Source organism: Anolis carolinensis, chromosome 1, assembly GCF_035594765.1.
Source record: "Anolis carolinensis isolate JA03-04 chromosome 1, rAnoCar3.1.pri, whole genome shotgun sequence".
NCBI classification, from domain to species: Eukaryota; Metazoa; Chordata; class Lepidosauria; order Squamata; family Dactyloidae; genus Anolis; species Anolis carolinensis.
The window spans coordinates 211,558,579-211,582,497 of NC_085841.1; the positions used below are offsets into that span (position 1 = coordinate 211,558,579).

Sequence of the window (23,919 nt, forward strand, 5' to 3'; positions counted from 1 at the left end):
TTATTATTAACAACATTGAGGCTGGCTGGCCATCTGTCAGGGGTGCTTTGCTTGTGTTTTTGGTGCACAAAAGTAGAAGGGGTTGGACTAAATGGCCCAAGGGGTCTCTTCCAGCCCTCTTTATTATTATTATTATTATTATTATTATTATTATTATTATTATTATTATTATTGACAGAAGGACACAGTATAACACAGCAAATGAGATATATATGCTGGATTTCGTATCACAAAATCACAAGTTGAACACTTCCCAAGCATTTGGGACTGTGTGATATTATTATTATTATTATTATTATTATTATCATCATCATCATCATCATCATCATCATCATCATCATCATTGAGGCTGGCTGGCCATCTGTCAGGGGTGCTTTGCTTGTGCTTTTGGTGCACCAAAGTAGAAGGGGTTGGACTAAATGGCCCAAGGGGTCTCTTCCAACCCTCTTTATTATTTTTATTATGATTATGATTAACATTGAGGCTGTATTTGTTCCCATTTTGGTTTTTTTTTTTTACTTCAAAATAAGGTATGTTCAGTGTGTATGAGAATTTGTTCATATAAACTATAGTCCGGCCCTCCAACGGTCCGAGGGACCGTGAACTGGCCCCCTGTTTAAAAAGTTTGGGGACCCCTGCCCTAAACTGATACATTAAATATTAGCTTTATTGTTGGCAAATCTTGCTCCAAGTATGTAGGATTCCATTTCTTCAGTATATGAGCTATACCATCGGTTTACAAGTTGATCTCTAAACAACAAAGTTTACTCAGCCTACTCCATGGCCAACACTCCAATTTCCCATGGCCGCATAACTTCATCCCTGGTTTGGGATGCATCACCTCTCCAGGGTAAAGCCATCAGAAAATGGATCCCTGGACTTACAGTGTTCCCTCACTTATCACGGGTGTTCTGTTCTAGGACCACCCGCGATAAGTGAAAATCCACGAAGTAGGGATGCTATATTTATTTTAATAAATACTGTATAGCCCCCCTCCCTCCCTCTTCCCCCCCCCCAAGTGATCTTTATTAAAGGTTTTCAAAATTACATCATTTTAACTGCTATCAACACTTGTTAGTATAGGCAATGAGAAAAGATAGGAATTGTAATCCAGCTCCATCTGGCAGGTCACGAGTTGCTCACTCCAGGTTTAAGTAGCAAGACCTCAGTTTTGGATGACCCAAGTATTCAAAAGAATTATGAGTGAGGAAAATATTGTTCATAATTTATAAGCCTGCAGATACCCTGAAGGGAAATGAGCACTTCTTTAAAATTACTTTTAATTACTCCAAAAGTTAGCCACATCACATAGAATATATGATTTCATCAAAGAAACAGTCATGAAAGGATCTGAGTCTTTTGTATGGAGTTTCTTTCACCGAATTTAAGTGTTATAAATAGCAACCGCTGCACATGGACAAAGTTGCTATGCAAATACTGACGTGCTGGGTATTTCAGATAAGTTAATGACGCTAACATTTCAATCTTCTTTTCCCTAGCTATATGACTGCAATCTAGAGGAAAGCATAACAACCAAGTATTCTTCAAGGTCAAACCAGATGTGAAACAGGAGACACACAGGCAAGCTGTCATCCAGATTGATTATTTGGATTTTTTCAAAGGTCAAAACAGCCCCAGGGCAAGCAGGGCAAGCATAGCCTGTAAAAACTGAAAGAAACTCATAGGATACATCTACAGTAGAGTCTCACTTATCCAAGCTAAACGGGCCGGCAGAAACCTGGATAAGCGAATATCTTGGATAATAAGGAGGGATTAAGGAAAAGCCTATTAAACATCAAATTAGATTATAATTTTACAAATTAAGCACCAAAACTTCATGCTAGGTAAAAGGTAATGGTTTTCCCTTGACGTTGAGTCCAGTCGTGACCGACTCTGGGGGTTGGTGCTCATCTCCATTTCTAAGCCGAAGAGCTGGCGTTGTCCGTAGACACTTCCAAGGTCATGTGGCCGGCATGACTGCATGGAGCGCCATTACCTTCCCGCCGGAGCAGTACCTATTGATCTACTCACTTTTGCATGTTTTTGAACTGCTAGGTTGGCAGGAGCTGGGGCTAACAGCGGGCGCTCATTCCGCTCCTGGGATTTGAACCTGGGACCTTTCGGTCTGCAAGTTCAGCAGCTCAGCGCTTTAACACACTGCGCCACTACCAGGGGCCCTTAACTTCAAATTTGACAGAAAAAGTAGTTCAATACGCAGTAATGTTATGCTGTAATTACTGTATTTACGAATTTAGCACCAAAATATCACGATATATTAAAAACATTGACTACAAAAATGGCTTGGATTATCCAGAGGCTTGGATAAGTGAGACTCTACTGTATATAGACTCTTTATCCCAAAGAGCGGGGGGAAATCAGCTCCATAGCAGCAGCATGATGCACCAAACTGATTCAGATTAGTGTGTGCCAAGGCTCCTTTAAATGATCTTGAATCATATTAATAAACGTTTTTGGCTGCTCTGAATTATCCCCAAGAATCCAGAGCCTACCACAACTTTGGGTCTACAAAAACAGTTGGGCTAGTTACAAGATGGCAATGGCTATCCCTTGTTCCCCTAGCCTATCAGGACTCCTTCCCACTCTCACAGTGATTGGGGGCTGGCAGTAAAAACCATTAAGGGACAGATTTGGAATTCGACACTCTGGATCGGCCCCCGGACAACGTGTCTGTGAAAAACTGCCCATAGTTTATTGAGCTATGTTTTAATCTATGTTTGGTTTTAATCTTTGTTAGATCGGGGTTGTTCCCATGTAAGCTGTCCCAAGTCTCTTCGGGAAGAAGGAGGCGGGATATAAAAATAAAGTTATTGTGGCGAAGTGCGTTAAAGCACTGAGCTGGAGACCGAAAGGTCCCAGGTTCAAACCCCGGGAGCGGAGTGAGCGGCCGCTGTTAGCTCCAGCTCCTGCCAACCTAGCAGTTCGAAAACATGGCAATGTGAGTAGATCAATAGGCACCGCTCCGGTGGGAAGGTAATGGCGCTGCATGCAGTCATGCCGGCCACATGACCTTGGAGGTGTCTACGGACAACGCCGGCTCTTTGGCTTAGAAATGGAGATGAGCACCAACCCCCAGTCAGACATGACTGGACTTAACGTCAGGGGAAACCTTTACCTTTACTATGTTATTGGAGCCCCGGTGGCAAAGTGTGTTAAAGCACCGAGCTGCTGAACTTGCAAACTGAAAGGTCACAGATTCAAATCCCGGGAGCGGAGTGAGCGCCCGCTGTTAGCCCCAGCTTCTGCCAACCTAGCAGTTCGAAAACATGCCAATGTGAGTAGATCAACAGGTACCACTCCGGCGGGAAGGTAACGGCGCTCCATGCAGTCATGCCGGCCACATTGATGACCGTGGCGCCAGCTTTCAAATTGATTTGAACCCGCAGCGGAGAGTTCCGCAGATCCATCACCAAAAGGAACAGAGCGGGACTGCAGCAGACTATTATTAAAAGATCTTTTTTTTCTTCACTTTCCCCTTCCCTGAACTATGTAACAAATCCCCCCAATAAAAGTAGCATTCATTTTAACAGTAACACTCTCTATCTGGTTATTTTGTGTCTTTCCCTGACTCCTTCTTTTGCACGCAATCCCCCCCCTCTCTCTCTCTCTAACCCGTCCGACCTTTAAACTCTGGCGGAGGCTCCCCCGCCATAGGTTAATACGGCGGACGATACAAATTGGCTCATATCTTTATCAAAATTACCCCTAGCACGCTCTTCTTTTAGTCCTAACCCTTCCTAAGGCTCCTGACCCAAGGACCACCAGCGGAACCAAAATCGGTCCAGTTCTCGGCACCTCATCAGCTGACTGTCAAACGGAACCGACTGCTCTTTTCAAGCCAGACTGCTTTCTTCCAGCCTTATCCCGGACTTTCCTCTCCCCGCGACCCGCGGGATGGTTTTAAGAGGTCACTGGTCCCTTTCTGTGAACTGTGGATGGGGGATCGTTCTCCCGCTGGGGAGACATAGTTCTCCAAGGACCTTCACCCTCTCTACAGCTGCCAGGAAGGTGCCTGGTCGGGCGCCCTCCACGTTTCATTCACATCTTCATAATTTTATGAATGAGAAGAACACTCTTCCCCAGACCAACCCCTGAACTTATGAAATCCTATACTTCCAAAGACTGCAACTCACATGTACCTCTTCCCCATGCTATTTCTATGAATTCCTTCCACCACAGATGAACTCTTTTCCCAATGTATCCGTGAATTTTCATATTCTATGTACCTGGACACCCTCATGAATCACTGTTATATGAATTTCTAATCGTTGGGCTAACTTCATGAATTGTAAAATCATGCTGCTAAAACTCCACTTTTATGAATTTCCATATTGGGTTCCCCAGATGTTATGAACTTCGTACTTATCAAATGTTTTTTTCAATTGTTTATATCATTCATGATTCCCCTTAATGCAATGTAACTCACTTTTATGGATTCTCCCATATTTCCATGAAATCTATCTATCTGCCTATATGTATTTGTACTCTTTAGGATCCCCGGAAAATATGTATTTTTCCCAGCAGGGTTTATATTCCAACTTTATTTTATTTTTCATTTTATTTCATACAATTGCCAAGTCATGAAATCAAATAGGAAATATTTTGAACTCAACCTGAACCCCAGAACCTATCCCATTTCCTATGACCCAGGCTTCCCTTCCCAAAAACAAAAGGATAATCTGCCACCGCTTAACCCAATCAAATTCAGATTGCATGGACAATATAGGGCTTGAGTCGCTGAATTCGGAGTGTTGACCTAAAGGTGATTCGCCCCAAGGCAAACATTGTCATATCTCACCCAAAGGAAAAACCAGGGCACCTCAGGAAGGCGCCCTGCAGAGCCTGTCAATATGGCTCATCACCACCCATCTTTACTTCCACCTCTGACACCCCAAGGCGGGAAACGAAAGCCCGCCTCGTTCAACCTTCTAGCCTATCAACGATCAGATGGGCGGGGGAGCAGGGCGGGAAATTCAAAGGGCTGTCAGACTGAAATTTTGAATAAATATGGCTTTATTTTGATTATGTGGTACCCTAGTAGACTGAATGATCACTACTAGAGTCCTCTTCAGCTGAATTGCTCAATAAAGACTCCTTGGCGGAATTTTCCTTCAACTTTGGCGGACCTTCTTCATTTCGGCTTCAGGTTGTATTGCGGCTTATATTTTCCTATTGGCTCCGCCAAGGTCCGTTCTCTCAGGACCGGGTCGGGTCTCTCCTTAAGGGCCCGATCCCCTAAAACGCGGTCGACAACAACATGACCTTGGAGGTGTCTACGGACAACGCCGGCTCTTTGGCTTAGAAATGGAGATGAGCACCAACCCCCAGAGTCAGACATGACTGGACTTAACATCAGGGGAAAACCTTTACCTTTACCTTTTACTATGTTATTATAGTCTCATGTACATTTCAATTTGTTGTAATCTTAGTAGAATTATTTAACATGGGGTGGAGGGTGGGGGAGTCAGTTTGTTGCTGCTTGTTAAACAACTGGAAGAAGAAATCCTCAATTAACTACTGCAACTCATCCATATATTTACCAATATGCTGCTGTGCCTGGTTGCCTTCCCCAAAGCTGCTATCTGTCCCCACTAAGAAAATTCAAATTATGCATAGGTCAAACAGGAACTTTGAGTAGGGAGTTAGGCATGAAGGAATAGTTCAGATGAAAGGCTTTGAAAACACTTTTCCTAGCACTATTTCCCCACTAAGATCAGCGCTCCTTCCTCTCAATATCTTTCATGGTGTGAGAGCCTCAATCAAATCATCTGCCCAAGAACCTACATTCACCCTCTTAGAAGATATCACCACTATCCCTCCCCCAGTCTTTCAAATAGCCTGAGTCTGCAGTTTAGTTTGGGGCTTGTCCTCAGGTAAACCGGAGAGAGAGAGAATGCTGCAAGTTATATAGAAGGCTTAATGAAAAACTCATCAAAATCTCTTTTTTCCATGCGTCTTTGAGGATAAGTACAATGTCAAGGACCTACATCTACAGCTTTAAAAATAATTGTCAAGAGCTGTCCAGAAAATAATATCTCTAGAAACAGGATGGTATGCGATTAAACTGTCAGATGCATTGAAAGGATGGAATGACACAAGAAAAAGCTATGTGTTCAGGACAGCCATTGGGAGTGGGTTCAGTTGTGACTTTCAAACAATGGTCCCATTGTGTTGTCGAAGGCTTTCATGGCCGGGATCACAGGGTTGTTGTATGTCTTTCGGGTTGTGTGGCCATGTTCCAGAAGTATTCTCTCCTGACATTTCGCCCACATCCTCTGAGGGCAGAGGACAGCTAATGACTGAACAAAGGATGCCCCCAGGCAAGAGACAAAACCTTTCCAATGCTAATTAGGGTGATTAACTGAAACATTAATGGTGGCTTCCCAGTGACAAAGGATTCTTGCCACACCCTGGACTCTCCACAGATATATATTCTTTCCTTTCCTTACCTCGTTTATCCATACCTCACAACCTCTGAGGATGCCTGCCATATATGTGGGCGAAACATCAGGAGAGAATACTTCTGGAACATGGCCACACAACCCGAAAGACATACAACAACCCAATGGTCCCATTAAAACTATGCAATTAATTTGGGAGACTAAGACAGATAGAAAGAGAGAGAAACTATTTGAATCCAGAAACAGGAAGGCAGAGAAATAGATAAGACTGAGAGACCAACTAGAATGCAAGACAGACAGACAGATCAAGACACCAAATGGGTGCAGAAACAAAGGCACAATGGCTGCCATCATAATGCGTTTCCTTTCTAACTAAAGTCCCCTTTGCACAGTTCATACAGGGCAGGAGTCCATGTATTTACAAGGCACAGGGTTGCATAGCAGTCTCTGATGACATACCTACTTCCCAGGCTCTGCCTCTAATATTTATTTATTTATTATTATTTATTACAATACTTATATCCCGCCCTTCTCACCCATAGGGGACTCAGGGCGGCTTACAATAAAACACAGTATAAAAATATTACAGGCAATTCAATCAGTCAAAAATTAAATACATTAAACATTGATTAAAAAAATTGCATATAAATACACAGTTGGTGCATTTTGAATCTGATAACTGGTCTGTCATTGAGTTCTAAGATGGTGATAATTGATGCTGCTGTTATTAATCGAAATATTAATATATCCATATGTTGGGAATGGACATTTATGGACCTCTCATACATATAGATTGCTCCCTGCTTTGAAATGCTGGCATTGTTAATAAAAAGTCAGTGACAGAAAGTATCTTACCTCAAGCACAAGCCAGAGCTGTCCACCCACATATTGATCTGCTTTATAAAAAATTCCGTAAAATTTAACAACATTGGGATGGTTAGGAAGAAATTGTAAGATATTGTATTCTGCTTCAATTTCCTCGTCCACATCCTAAAATGGAGACACACAGATAACTGTATTTTCTAATATTACAACTTTATCATTGCAAGGTTCTATGGGAAAAATGCACTGAAGCCGTCAAATCAGGGAGTCTGATTCATTCAGAAGAAAATAATACAGCATAGCAAGTATCTTGTTTTCAGAGAGGCAACTTAAATCTCACTGAAGTCAAACTCTGTGTAGGATTGTGTGAGCTGGCAGAACATGAGAGCATATTTCAATAATCTGGGATAACCTGTGGCATTTCATTACAGACAGATGGTGAGCAGCACATGGGCTTTTATTGCAATATGAGAAGACCTGCAGATGCCAGCTGTTGTTGAGCAACATCTTGTCCCTTCAGATCACAGAGATACATTTCAATTTGTAAAAACAAATTATGTCTAATTTAATTTCTTGTACCAAATTACCAAGTCCCAGCCAACAAGATTTTGCTTCTTTGCACAGGATATAGGAATACTCAGTTTTCTGGCTACATACCAGCTTTATACGAGTAATCATGTGGTTATAAGACTGAGTATTTATCAGAGGCTAAAGATGTTTATTGCCCCCCTCAGAAATACATTAAAATGTCCGTCATGGCCTTATTCTGTATTAGATTGAAATACATTATTTTCATACAAATTTCCATAAGATAACATTTTAATATATAACTAACAAAAGTGAACTTGCACACATTTTTAAATATTCACATTTTAGCTGCGTTCATTTATTTGCATATACAGGCAGTCCTCAGGTTACAAACAAGATAGGTGTTGTAGGTTTGTTCTTAAGCTGAATTTTTAAGTTGGAACATTTTAAAGTGTCATTCCAGCCATAACTTCCCCATGATAACTCTTTGAGGAGTGAATTTTCCTTCCGAGGGGCAAAATTCCCTCCGTCCTGTTGTCTCACCCGTTCTTAATGATGAGTTGTTTGTAAGTCGGATGTTTATAACTCAGAGGCTGCCTGTACAGCCAACACCCTGATATTTGCATTTCCCTCATGATCAAAGAAAGATGCCTATACTATTTTGTTAGTACAGTAGAGTCTCACTTATCCAACATAAATGGGCCGGCAGAATGTTGGATAAGCGAATATGTTGGATAATAAGGAGGGATTAAGGAAAAGCCTATTAAACATCAAAATAGGTTATGATTTTACAAATTTAGCACCAAAACATGTTATACAACAAATTTGACAGAAAAAGTACAGTAGAGTCTCACTTATCCAACATAAACGGGCCGGCAGAATGTTGGATAAGTGAATATGTTGGATAAGAAGGAGGCAATAAGGAAAAGCCTATTAAACATCAAATTAGGTTATGATTTTACAAATTAAGCACCAAAACATCATGTTAGACAACAAATTTGGCAGAAAAAGTAGTTCAATATGCAGTAATTCTATGTAGTAATTACTGTATTTATGAATTTAGCACCAAAATATCATGATATATTGAAAACATTGACTACAAAAATGCGTTGGATAATCCAGAACGTTGGATAAGCGAGTGTTGGATAAGTGAGACTCTACTGTAGTTCATTACACATTAATGCTATGTAGTAATTACTGTATTTACGAATTTAGCACCAAAATATCATGATATATTGAAAACATTGACTACAAAAATGCGTTGGATAATCCAGAACGTTGGATAAGTGAGACTCTACTGTAGTTTCATAAACTATGTATTGAATACATTTTTAAAAGATCTCTCTGAATGTGAATAAATCTCTTCTTGGAGCCATACAGTATTGAAACTGCTACTTTGCTTTCCATCATTGTGTTTACTGTATATATTGTCCAGTTCCTAAAGACCAGTTTCATATATGTTTAAACATGCAAAGATCAAATTGTTTTTTTTTTTAAAAAAAACAACTTTGTCTTTACTTACGCTGATAGGATCTAAAATCTTCACTGCCGCGAGGCTCCCATCCTTCTTATTTGTCACTTTATAGACTTTACCGTATGTTCCTTTCCCAATGGTCTCAATTATTTCCCAAGTATCTGAAGGATCAGGTAAAGACTCCAGTCCAATCATATTCTGATTATACTGAAACAATCCATAGAGAGGCTTCCTAAGGGAAAAGTAAGAAAACAGTTTACTTGGCAAGCCATAACCATCTCATTCCACAAAGACATCTCAAAGGCAGTACTGAAAGTTGTCAGAAATGAAAACTGTATTATCAGGTTTTATGACTTACCAGACTAATCACACAGCACAACCCCAGCCCACCCCCCACCCCCAAAATTGTTCTTGGCTTTTAGGCTCATTCCTGGGGTTATTCAGAAAATTGTAATGAATAGACCACATCAGTTCTAGTTCCTTATATACAGTTATCATGATTTTCTATGACCGAGCAGATGGAGACTGGTAGGTGCCATATGTTCTCTATCTCAAAAAATGGTGCTGATAGGGGAAAACTAGTGCCAATTTTGGATTAAGCAGGGCAGATATACCCAGAAACAGGTTTAACATTTGAGGCACCAAAATGTGTGTTGGCCAGTGTAATGCATGATGACATCTCCAAGAATCTCAAGAATCTCAACCCAGATTTCATTTTGAACCCTACAGAACTGGTATGGGGGATCATCCAAACTTTTATTATCAAAATCTATCTACAGTACCAACACACCTTTCTGCCTTTCTGCATTTTATGCATGCAACTTCCTCCCTACATATGAAATATGAATAGCAGTCACCTAGATATGAATACAGTACAGTCTCACTTATCCAACCTTCAGATTAAGGGTCTGGAGAACAACCCTATGAGGAACGGCTTAAAGAGCTGGGCATGTTTAGCCTGCAAAAGAGAAGGCTGAGAGGAGACATGATAGCCATGTACAAATATGTGAGGGGAAGTCATAGGGAGGAGGGAGCAAGCTTGTTTTCTGCTGCCCTGCAGACTAGGACGCGGAACAATGGCTTCAAACTACAGGAAAGGAGATTCCACCTGAACATCAGGAAGAACTTCCTCACTGTGAAGGCTGTTCGGCAGTGGAACTCTCTTCCCCGGACTGTGGTGGAGGCTCCTTCTTTGGAGGCTTTTAAGCACAGGCTGGATGGCCATCTGTCGGGGGTGCTTTGAATGAGATTTTCCTGCTTCTTGCAGGGGGTTGGACTAGATGGCCCGTGTGGTCCTTTCCTACTCTATGCTTCTATGATTCAATGATTCTAGGGCAGGGGAACAGGATCAAACTTGACACATATATCCCAAATGACACACTTTACACACTGCAGCAACTTGGGGGAGGACCGACCAAGGATTATGGGATTTGCAGTACCTTCACCCAATTCACCTCCCACAGACCATTGCGATGCCCACAAATGTGGGAACTGGACCAAACTTGGGGCACACAGATGCAATGTGGCCCACTTTATGCCTTGGCGTGGTGTGTGTGTGTGGGGGGGGGGGGGAGGGACTGACCATTGATGATGGGATTTACAGTACTTTAAAACGCTTCATCTCCCACAGACCACTATTACTCTATCCAATGATGCATCAGAACCAAACTTGGCAAACATATCTCAAATGACACACTTTATACACTGAAACAAGGATAATGGGATTTGCAGTACCTTCACTCACTTTCTGAGACCACTGCAACCCACACCAATGACTGATCAAGACCAAACTTGGCACACATACCCTCCATCACTCACTTTATATCCTGCTATGGTTTGGGAGACAACGGACCATGGATGATGGGATTTCACTCACTTCCTGAGACTACTATGACCACCAATGACTGATCAAGACTACTATGACACACAGAGCACCCATGACCCACTCTTCATCCTGGTACAGTTTGGAGGGGGTGGACCATGGACGATGGGACTTGCATATGGCAGTTGTAGTTCACCCGCACCCACTGAACTCAGCTGACATTGGATCTAAACTGCAATTGGAAAACAGGCACACAATGCCTTCCTCAAAGACTTGGGTGCTACCAGGTCCCCAAGCTAGTTACTTATAAAAACATGTAACTGCACAGTTCTGGTCCATAAAGCCCAATAGTGTAAATAAAGATTCAAATTATGGAATGTACACGCTCTATATATTCAGCAAGCAATGTGTGAAAAGAAAATGCCCATAAATCCTGTACTGCAAGAGTTTGCATTCCCTAATTCTTCTAATATTTGATAGCTTTAGTATACTCAGGAACTGAAGTTTTGTCTCTTTTGTAGTAAGTCTATAATTTTTTTGTTCATTCTCCTATTTACACTTTAAATTGTGTCATCACCATGGGGTGCAACTGATAATAAATACCAGTATAATTCTACACAGTTAGAGATGCCCAGATTTGTTTGAGTCAATGATTGCACTAAAGTGTAACATTAAACTAGAAATGGGCAACTATCAGGGGCTGGAGGGAGCTTAGTATTAGTTCCCCAGGAATTCTTGGAAGCTCCAACCAACCTTGCAAAAAACTCAAAAATATTTGCTATGTGCCTTCCCTCCCAGGCCATTTTTGTTTTTACTGTAAAAGTACCTCAGAAGTCCTTTAAAGGTGATTCCCAAGTGACACAAAAATTATTCTTGGGGACACATTTTGCCTTTTGCAATAAATCATGATTTAGCACTCCAGAAACATAAGAATAGCAGGGTGTTACATTTCATTTTTTAAAAAATCAATTAAAATAACTAGCAATGGTCATCCCCTTCAAGAAGAGCATTGTTAAAAACAGTGTGAAATGCTTTAAATGGCAGGCACAAACATTATTTGAAAAACAACGTTTAGCATCCATGTTGTAACAGTTGCAATGAATTATGAAACACAATTTATTTTAATTACTGTATATACTCGAGTATAAGCCTAGTTTTTCAGCCCTTTTTTAGGACTAAAAAAGCCCCCCTCAGCTTATACTTGGGTGAGGATCGTGGTTGGCTTATATTTGGGTCAGCTTATACTCGAGAATATATGGTACATTTATTATTTTTCTCTATTATTATTGGTATTATTACATTTATTATTTTCCTCTATTATTACTGGTATTATTACATTTATTATTTTTCTCTATTATTGTTGCTACTATTACATTTATTTTACTCTATTTTTATTATTATTAATACATTTATTATTTCACTCTGATATTATTATTATTATATTTATTTATTATTTATTTATTTATTTCAATTATTTATACCCCGCCCTTCTCACCCGAGGGGACTCAGGGCGGCTTACAAGTGGCAATTGATGCCGTTACACGGATATACAATAAACTAAAATGATTAAAACAGTTAAAACAATCATAAAATAGTCATAAAATACAATATACAAAGTTACATGTATTATTTTCCTGTATTTATTATTATTATTACATGTATTATTTTACTCTATTATTATTAAAAGGATACATAAGCACATTTACATTGAAGAAGATGAGAATAATGATTTAATCACAGTTGGACAATCTTACCTTAAATTAGAGCTTGATGTAAATATTCAAAAACATTTAACCTATGGATGCTTCAATTAATGTAATTTTTTGATCTCTATTTTTATTTCTGAAATTTACCACCCTCGGCTTATAACTGAGTAAACGATTTCCCAGGTTTTTTGTGGTAAAATTAAATGCTTCAGCTTATATTCGGGTCGGCTTATATTCGAGTATATACGGTAAGTAATTTCAAGATACAAGACATGTAGTTCATAGCCATAATATTTTTTCTACATGCTTTCCATGGGTCCATGCGCACTACATAGTTATGGTGCTATGATTCCACTTTAACTGTCACAGTTCTAACCAGTGGAATTCAGGGATTGTCAGTCTCGTCCCAATGACTCAATGGGTCTACTCCATGTGGACTAACAAATGGATTCAGACCAGTGTGTGAATTACACGGCCCTCCTGCTGTTGCTGGGCTCCTGCTTCCAGCATTCTCACCATTCACTATCTGGAGCGCCATATGTTTCCCACTCTGATTTTTTGACAATAGTTTCCAGATACTGGGGATGATATTAGGAATTTCTACAAAAGATTTTTTTCTTCTTTATTTAAAGAGAAACACTTAACAAAACAAAATATTTTATTTTATTTATGCCCTGCATTTGTACTAAGAAAAAAAAACAGGGAACTTCAAGATAGTCTCTCATTCAAAATAATCCTAAATACTAATTTGACAGTAAAGGATCGCACATAAAATGAACATTAAAGATAAAGCAAATAAGATAATGCCAAGCTCGATGTCATCCAGATGAAGTATGTAACTGGCAATTTTCCCAGAACCAAATCTATTATCGTGAAAACGGTGTATTACAGAAACCATAAACTGAAAGCTGGCTCCCATCTAAAACATCCATCATTGGGACGATTGGAGTGACCTAGATTTGCTTCAGTTGCCCAGGTTTACAGTGGGCCTTTGGTATCTGCTAGGGTTTGCTTTCAGGGCTCCCATGGATACCAAAATCCATGGATGGTCAACTCCCACTACATACAATGGCATAATAAAATGGCACTTCTTAAATAAAATGCTTTTTCAGACGAGTGTTGGAAAAAGACATAAGAATCTGTGAAATGGACAAAGGCTACAGGAGTATTCTCACAATGTGGAATCAAAGTTTACTTTTGGATTCCCCCCCCCCCCCCAATATTGTCGATTTGTGGTTGGTTGACTACATGGATGCAGAACCCATGGATATGCAGAGGTCAGCTGTACTCCACAAGTGGAGATGCTAACTAACCTACAGCACTCTGTGGCATGACACACCTTGCTTGTGGTTGTGATGACGAATGCCTGAACGGACAAAATCAAAATGGTATCAGCAAATGTATTTTTGTTCATTTTGGGATTTTTCCTCCTTTCCTTTTTATGAAACACACACACTTCTCCAGAGTACTCTTCTAAAGTTCAAAAATATATTTTCAGGAAATAAATCACATCCTCTTGTTCTTCTAACTACAGAATCTATTCTTGAATCACCACCCATCATTGACACCCTTCTATATCTCTGACCAGAGCAGAAGACAAGAAGGTATAGAGTTGTTGTATGTTTTCCAGGCTGTATGGCCATGTTCTAGAAGTTTTCTCTCCTGACGTTTCGCCCACATCTATGGCGCTATATTTTAACCTCCTTTCTGTTGAAGTTGTCCACATGCTTGTGGATTTCAATGGATTCTCTGTGTAGTCTGACATGATAGTTGTTTTAACTATTTGTTTTAACAGTAATTGTTATTATAATTGTGTTTGGAATCTAATGGTTGCCGGTTGTGAAGTCGTTGTGAAGGGGGCGGGATGAGAAGGACAGAATATAAATTTATGAGATAAAAAAATAAATAAGCAGATTTAGGGATCCATGGAAAGACAAAGACGACTGAGTCAATAAAATAATGAAGAGCATAATTGCATCACTGTTCCAGAAACTGCAACAGTTTTGAAAGGAAGAGTCAGGGTCTTGGTTGTTTACATCTTGTGTCACCAGTTATCATTGTTCATGTTGCATAGAAGAGGACGAGATGTGTCAGCCCACTGAGCAAAGATAATAGATCCACGCTCACTCCTCCGGGCTGATTGTATTATTTCCAGCACACGTCATCTGAAACTGTAATGTCTTTTAGTTTTCATCCACAGGAGCAGCCTTCTAGCAGAGATTCTTTATTCAATCCACTCCTAAGTAACAGGGGTCTTCTGGACAGGTCTACCACTATCACTCCCTCAAATTACTCCAAATTGATGCTTTATCATTGGGTCCAGACATACAATGCTAAGCAGTTTGTAGTGGGGTTTTCAAATTGGCTGGAGGAAAAAACTACTCCACTTTGAACAAACACACACCAGTGCAGCGAGGCAGAAAAGACATATTTTTAATTGTTCCATATGCACAAGTCCACATGGTGCTGAGAGTGCCTGCTTGCGCACAATTAGCTCTGGCACATCTTTATTTCACCACCACATGGAACTGAATAGATGAGCTACTTTGGTGGAATAACTGATTGCAGCCTTCCAGTGTTAAAGGAAGAATGTTTGGGTGTGTTTAAGCATTTGCAAAGTATTTGTGTGTGCACATAAACAGCAGACATACAAATACAAAATAGTATATTCTTTGAATTGAGACATAGAGAAAATGGTAGGGCAGACCAGAAAACCAAAGAAAAAAGATCTATAGGTGATTCCAGATGGGATAGCTCCTTGAAATACAGTTCAATGGCCATAGGTAAAGGTAAAGGTTTCCCCTGACGTTAAGTCCATTCGTGACTGACTCTGGCAGTTGGTGCTCATCTCCATTTCTAAGCCGAAGAGCCGCCGTTGTCCATAGACATCTCCAGGTCATGTGGCCGGCATGACTGCATGGAGCGCCGTTACCTTCCCGCTGGAGCCAGACCGAACATGGCTATGTCTTTATTTAAAGGCATATGCCGCAGCAGTAGATGCTGTAAAGCAGGGGTCCCCAAACTAAGGCCCGGGGGCCGGATGCAGCCCTCCAAGTTCATTTACCTGGCCCCCGCCCTCAGTTTTATAATATAATATTTTTATATCAGTTTTAATAATATATATTGTATATACATATAATATTGATAATAATATGTTATACAATATAATACTAATAGTAATACCATATAATAATATTAATTTTATGACTGCTTTTAATCATGTTGAAGTTTTACTGCTCGGTTTAATGTTTTATCTGATTTGTGCTGCCGTGTCTGGGCATGGCCCCATGTAAGCCGCCCCGAGTCCCTCCGGGGAGATGGGGCGGGATATAAGAATAAAATTATTATTATTATTATTATTATTATTATTATTATTATTATTATTATTATTATTATTAGTTATATATTACATATTATATAATAGTATAGTGGTATAGTTCAATATAGTAATATAAAATGCTAATGTTGTGTTATGTTAATAATATAATATATTGTATGTACATACAGCTGCTCTGAGTCCCGTTCGGGGTGAGAAGGGTGGGATATAAATGTAGTAAATAAATAATTCATTTTAGACTTAGGCTCGGCCAAAGTCTGAAATGACTTGAAGTCACACAACAATAACAATCCTAATTAACTTGACTATCTCATTGGCCAGTAGCAGGCCCACACTTTCCATTGAAATCCTGATAGGTTTATGTTGGTTAAAATTGTTTTCATTTTTAAATATTGTATTGTTTTTTCGTTGTTGTTGTTGTTGCACTACAAATAAGACATGTGCAGTATGCATAGGAATTTGTTTTGTTTTTTTCAAATGATAATTCGGCCCCTCAACAGTCTGAAGGATTGTGGACCGGCCCTCTGCTTCAAAAGTTTGGGTACCCCTGCTATCAAGAAATCTTTCTTGCAGCCAATATTGCATCCGCAAAGAACTGTCCAGCAGAACTGTTCCCAGTAGTCAGAGGTTTGTTAAACCCTGTCTCCATGACGGGGTCCCTGACAACTCGGCAGCCTGCTGTGAAGCATAAAGTCGCTCTGATCTGTTCCAATTTGGACACTACATTAACGGCAGTCTCTGAGGATGTAACACAAGCAGTGGCTTGTCCAGTTTTGATGGATTCATTTCAATAGGTGCAGCCCAAGGATGTGAACAAGATACTCGGAGAGGTAAGAGCAATCACATGCATCCTAGACCCCTGCCCATCCTGGCTTGTAACGCAAGCCAGAGGGGGTTTGGCAGAGTGGGTGAAGGTGGTGGTTAATGCCTCCCTTCAGGAAGGCAATATTAGAGCCATCCTAAAACAGGCTGTAATAAAACTGCTGTTGGAAAAACCATCACTGGATCCCACTCAATTCGACAACTTCAGGCCCATTTCCGATCTTAGTTTTTTGGGCAAGGTCCTGGAACGTGTAGTTGCCTCACAACTCCAGGTATTCTTGGAAGACATGGATTATCTGGATCCGTGGAGTTATGCCGAGAACTGGGCAGGGGGAGTGTGCCCCTGTTGGTTCTGCTGGACCTCTCAGCGGCCTTCGATACTGTCGGCCATGGTATCCTTCTGGGACGTCTTGCGGGTCTAGGCTTGGGAGGCACTGTTCTGTAGTCATAGCAAATTTCAAATGGCCTACATCAGTTCTTGGAAAATTACATTGGTTTTAGTACAGTAGAGTCTCACTTATCAAACATAAACGGGCCGCAGAATATTGGATAAGAGAAAATGTTGGATAATGAGGGATTAAGGAAAAGCCTATTAAATACAGTAGAGTCTCACTTATCCAACGTAAACGGGCCGGCAGAACGTTGGATAAGCGAATATGTTGGATAATAAGGAGAGATTAAGGAGAACCCTATTAAACATTAAATTAGGTTATGATTTTACAAATTAAGCACCAAAACATCATGTTATGCAACAAATTTGACAGAAAAAGTAGTTCCATATACAGTAATGCTATGTAGTAATTCCTGTATTTACGAATTTAGCACCAAAATATCATGATATATTGAAAACATTGACTACAAAAATGCGTTGGATAATCCAGAACGTTGGATAAGCGAGTGTTGGATAAGTGAGACTCTACTGTATTAAATTACATTATGATTTTACAAATTAAGCACCAAAACAACAACAAATTGACAGAAAAAGCAGTTCAATACACGGTAACGTAATGTAATTATTGTATTTACGAATTTAGCACCAAAATATCGCAATGTAGTGAAAACATTGACTAGAAAAGAGTGACTACTAAAAGACCGACTGTGTTGGATAATACAGAATGTTGGATAAGTGGAGGTTGGATAAGTGAGACTCTACTGTATTATTTTTGTACAAGGAGTGCTTTACAGCATAATATAACCCAGTTTTAATTCACATTCTCTTCCTGTCAATGGCAAAACAAAAGAAACCTGGTTGAGAATCTAATCCTCAAAAAAAGAAAAAAGAAAAGAAAGAGGAATTGATCAACAAAATGCTGTTTCTGCTGACTTGATTGGGAGGCCGGAGAGAGAGAACAAAAAAGAATGTCAATATTAGGGAAAGAAAAGGTACAAAGCAACTCAGCAAAAATGATGTAGCTATTCACAGTTGATGACCAGAAGGAGCTTTTTGAATATTTTGTCCTTAATTTCCCTATGGTAGTGAAGACTAAAAATGTTTTGTTTTCTCCATTGTCTTTCCATCGCCACTTTTTGTATCAATATAGCCCCGGTGGCGAAATGTGTTAAAGCACTGAGCTGCTGAACTTGCAGACCGAAAGATCGCAGGTTCAAATCCCGGGAGCAGAGTGAGCGCCCGCTATTAGCTCCAGCTTCTGCCAGCCTAGCAGTTTGAAAACATGCCAATGTAAGTAGATCAATAGGTACCGCTCTGGCGGGAAGGTAAAGGCGCTCCATGCGGTCATTCTGGCCATATGACCTTGGAGGTGTCTACGGACAACGCCGGCTCTTCGGCTTAAAAATGGAGATGAGCACCAACCCCCAGAGTCAGACATGACTGGACTTAACGTCAAGAGAAACCTTTACCTTTTTTTAAACCCAAAGTATGCAACCCTTTTCAACCCAAAGCACAAATTGAAATTCAGGAAAATTCTCAGGATTTATATTCTAGTGATGGATAGCTCAAAAGGCAAAAATAAGAACCAAAAAGAGATTATTTTGGTTCAAAGTTCTCGCTGGCAGTAAGTAAGTTGAAGGATAGACGTTTCAACCATTCAAAATGGAGAAGAAGAAGACAAAAGCTGGGGGGAATCATCAAACATTGGTAAGATCTTCATTTATGAATTTAGGATGGGACAATATGATGAAGGTGGTGCTACCCACCTTCGATGGTGCTGCCCTATCTCCTTCGCCTACCGTTAAGAGCCTGGGTGTCGTTTTGGATTCGCAGCTGACAATGGAAGCTCAGGTTGCTGCTGCCAGCAAACAGGCCTTTTTCCATCTACAGCAAGCGAGGCAACTGGCACCCTATCTATCTGATGAGGCTCTGGCAACAGTCATCTATGCCACGGTCACGTCTAGGCTGGACTATTGCAATGCCCTGTATGTTGGCCTTCCGATGTCCACGACCCGAAAGCTCTGTAGTGTTCAGAATGCGGCAGCCAGGCTACTCACAAGAACACCCATGAAATGCTACATAACACCAGCGCTGCAGCATCTGCATTGGCTTCCAACTGATTACCGTGGTCTATATAAGATGCTAGTTCTGACCTTTAAAATTCTTTATGGCCAGGGCCCATCGTACCTTAGGGACCGTCTCTCCTTCTCCCATCATCGGAGGTCGCAACAACCATCCCAACGAGACTTACTTTACATACCGGGTCCTAAAGAAGTGCACTTGGAAAGGACCAGACGCAGAGCTTTTTCTATTTCTGCCCCTGCCTTATGGAATGCCTTGCCGCCCTATATGAGAGCCATGCGTGAGTTAGGGCCTTTTACCCTCGCACTCAAGACCTGGCTCTTTACTAGAGCTTTTAATATATGTTAATTTTATCAATATTTGTATGTATGTATTTTTATCCTTTACAATTTTATCTTGTAAATCGCCTAGAGCATCGTGGATGGAGGGCGATTAATAAGTAATTAAATGATGATGATGATGATGATGAATTCCTCATTGTGAGATTTCTATTATGCATTTCCATCCATTTAGTATCTTTTATTAAATGCTTTAGGATTTCCCTGCAAGGTTGCTACCGTGTTTCCCCGAAAAGAAGACAGTGTCTTATATTAATTTTTGCTCCCAAAGATGCTCTAGGTCTTATTTTCAGGGGATGTCTTATTTTTCCATGAAGAAGAATTCACATTTATTGTTGAACAAAAAATGAACATTTATTATATACTGTACAGTAGCTGTCATCATAAACCAGCATAACCAGACAAACTGTGAATCCTATCAAGAATTTCTTGTTACTACCAGTATTTCCATGTACAACACTCTATGGTACATACATTTACTGATCCTGCATGCTCTGGTGTTCTGTTCGGAGGGCATGCTTCCAAACAAAAATTTGCTACGTCTTACTTTTGGAGGAGGCCTTATATTTAGCAATTCAGCAAAACCTCTACTAGGTCTTATTTTCTGGGGATGTCTTATTTTAGGGGAAACAGGATAAATAATGGAGCAACGCCATCAAAACAGCTCAACAAGTACTTCTGCACTGGTACCTCATTGGATGCTTGGAAATTTAGGTTATGGGACAGGTGTTCAATTTAATATATAATTAATTGTACTGTGTATATATCACACAAATACAAATGCAGTCACACATACCAGTATGTAGAGGACATAGATTGATTTTCTCTGCAATACAGTTGAATATTCTTTATTTGAAATGCCTGGTACCAAAAGTGGTTTAGATTTTGGATTTTTCTTTTTCAAATTTTGAAATACCATACAGGCAGGTCCCAAGTTACAAATATCTGACTTACAAACAACTCATAGTTAAGAACAACAGAAAGTGACAGAAATCTACCCTTAAGTAGATTAGGACTTTTGATGGCAAGCGCCCCTGTCTTATTTGGGTTCAGTTTCAATTTATCTTGGAGAGGGGACCAAAGACTAAACATGAAATTCAAGTTTCATGTAGACTTTATGCATGTGGAGTCTTGATTCCAAAAGGTAACAAATCCAAAAAAAAAATAGTTATAGGTAGCAGCACATTATTGGCTACGAGTAGAATATTATGTACAGATCAGAACTATCAAAATTTATCCAATCACTTTGGCACAAGGCTTAGAAAGTTGCATTTGTTCAGAGGGGCCTCTGGTGGCACAGTGTGTTAAAGTGCTGAGCTGCTGAACTTGTGGACCAAAAGGTGCCAGGTTCAAATCAGAGTGAGCGCCCGCTATTAGCCCCAGCTCCTGCCAACCTAGCAATTCGAAAACATGCAAATGTGAATAGATCAATAGGTACCGCTCCGGTGGGAAGGTAACGGCGCTCCTTGCAGTCATGCTGGCCACATGACCTTGGAGGTGTCTACGGACAACACTGGCTCTTCGGCTTAGAAATGGAGATGAGCACCAACCCCCAGAGTCGGTCATGACTGGACTTAACGTCAGGGGAAAACCTTTACCTTACCTAACATTTGTTCAGATGGATTTGGTACCTATTGGAAACAAATTCCACAGTCTGAAGGTAATTTCATTCAATAATATTTTAAAAATTGTACATGAAATAAGGTTGGTATACACTGAACCACCAGAATGCTAAGATAGCTTAGCTACCCATGTGGACAACCTTGGATTTTGAAAGATTTTAGAATTCCAGATAAGGGATGTTCAGCCTGTTTCCATTTATGGTTGACACCATACAATCCAAAACAAGGTACAAGAGCTCCAGATAATAATGCTGATCTCTAAACCAATCATAATATCCTGATTCTATATGAATACATGTGATTTTGTATCTGAAAGGCTTATACAGAATATATTGTGCCCTATAAGTTCTCTTGGGCTACTGGAAAAGCCTCTGGGTTATCCACAGGATATGAGCCTAGGGCAGGGATAGTCTGGAGAGGAATCAGGGCTGAGCAGGTAAGAAGCAAGCATGGCACACAAGCAGGGCCGGCCCCACTCATGCGGCAGCTGACGCCGCCGCCTCGGGCGCAGGCCCGGGGGGGCGCCGTCAGGCTGGGCGGGAGGCGGGGCACCGCCCTGACGGTGCCCCGCCTCCCGCCCAGTGCGCCCTGGCCCGTCTGGCCTGCTAGAAAAGGCCAGACGGGCGAGCGGGAGTAGCGTGGGAGGCGGGGCCAGCTCTGACGCCGCTCCCCCCCCCCCGCCCAGCGTGCCTTGGCCCTGCCTCCCACGCAGCGTGCCTTGGCCCTGCCTCCCACGCTGCCTCCGCTGAGTCTGGCCTGCTACAAAAGGCCAGACGGGCGAGCGGGGGTAGCGTGGGAGGCGGGGCCAACTCTGGCCCCGCCCCCCCGCCCAGCGTGCCCTGGCCCCGCCTCCCACGCTGCGTGGGAGGCGGGGCCAGGGCACGGGGGGCGGGGCCAACTCTGGCCCCGCCCCCTCACTATTCGCCCTGGCCCCTGGCGAATAGTGAGGGGGCGGGGCCAGAGTTGGCCCCGCCCCCCGTGCCCTGGCCCCGCCTCCCACGCAGCGTGGGAGGCGGGGCCAGAGCACGCTGGGCGGGGCCAGGGCGCCGGTGGCGGGGGCGCTTTTCAGCACCCCCGCTTTACATAAAAAAATATCTCCGGCCGGCCCTGCACACAAGATTATCAAAATCCACTTTCTAAATAAGTGAGGTACTTGCATGTTCCTGTGGCAAAGACTATAGAGGTGTGTGTATGGGGGGGGGGGGGGGGGGATATTCACATCCACATTCCCATCTACATCCAACAATTCCCATCCACATTCCCATCTATTCATATGGGAACCACAAATGTGTTTTTGGACTGTGTTACTTGGTAATCTTGGTCTGATTGACACTACAGAATTATAGTGCTATAACTGCACTTTGGCTGCCATGGTTCAGTTCTATGGAATCCTGGAAATGGCATTTTAGGGGCAAGGACTTAGAATTGTCAGCCAGAAAAATTCTCCGGCTCTGGTCAAACTACAAATCTCAGGATTTTATAGGATGGAGCCAGGAGAGTTAAAGCAGAATCATTGGAACTATAATTCTATAGTGTCAATAGACTCGTGAACCAGCATTAGGGTCTCTGCACAAAATCCCATTTCTGTCTGCAAGCCTCTTTGGCAGGATCAGGGTACAAGAATCCAAATATAATGTGATGCTTTCAGGTAGCTAAAATAAAAGAAATGTTTCAAACTTTAAGCAATTTAGCAAAATGAAGCAGGGAAGTACACAATTAAATCATTCTTACTGCTACTGCTACCCTGTTTCCCCTAAAATAAGACATCCCCAGAAAATAAGACCTAGTAGAGGTTTTGCTGAATTGCTAAATATAAGGCCTCCCCTGAAAGCAAGACCTAGCAAAGTTTTTGTTTGGAAGCATGCCCGCCAAACAGAACACCAGAGCATGCAGGATCGGTAAATGTATGTACCATAAAGTGTTGTACATGGAAATAATGGTAGTAACAAGAAATTCTTGATAGGATTGTTTGTCTGGTTATACTGGTTTGTGATGACAACTACTGTATAGTATACTAGCTGTGCCCGGCCACGCGTTGCTGTGGCAAAGTATGGTGGTATGGGAAATAAAGTATTGAGGAATTGGTGGTAGTTAAGGTAAAGGGTAAAGGTTTCCCCCTGACATTAAGTCCAGTCGTGTCCGACTCTGGGGGTTGGTGCTCATCTCCATTTCTAAGCCGAAGAGCCGGCGTTATCTGTAGACACCTCCAAGGTCATGTGGCCGGCATGACTGCATGGAGCGCCGTTACCTTCCCGCTGGAGCAGTACCTATTCATAACTCTCATTTGCATGTTTTCAAACTTCTGGGTTGGCAGAAGCTGGGGCTAACAGTGGGGGCTCTCTCCGCTCCCCCAATTCAAACCTGTGGCCTTTCGGTCCAGAAGTTCAGCAGCTCAGCGCTTTAACATGCTGCACCATCAAGGGATATTATTTCCTAAAGGTTGTGAATATACAATATTTCTGATTTTTTTTTGTCTGTTGGAGGCAAGTATGAATGCTGCAATTAGGAAAAATGATTAGCTTTGAAGCCTGGCTGTTTCCTCCCTGAGTGGGAGGC

The 23,919-nt window shown here is 41.4% G+C and overlaps 1 protein-coding gene across 1 annotated transcript in view; it reads right to left on the reverse strand.

Annotated features, from left to right (window-relative positions):
* myo3b (myosin IIIB) overlaps positions 1 to 9,475 on the reverse strand; it is a 316,686-nt gene extending 307,211 nt beyond the window's left edge. The window contains exons 1-2 of the mRNA XM_008119035.3: positions 9,292 to 9,475; positions 7,275 to 7,409 (exon numbers count right to left, since the gene is read on the reverse strand). Coding sequence (XP_008117242.1) covers positions 7,275 to 7,409; positions 9,292 to 9,438 — 282 coding nt within the window. The 5' untranslated portion in view covers positions 9,439 to 9,475. The remainder of the gene's footprint in view (positions 1 to 7,274; positions 7,410 to 9,291) is intronic.
* Positions 9,476 to 23,919: the final 14,444 nt, after the last annotated feature.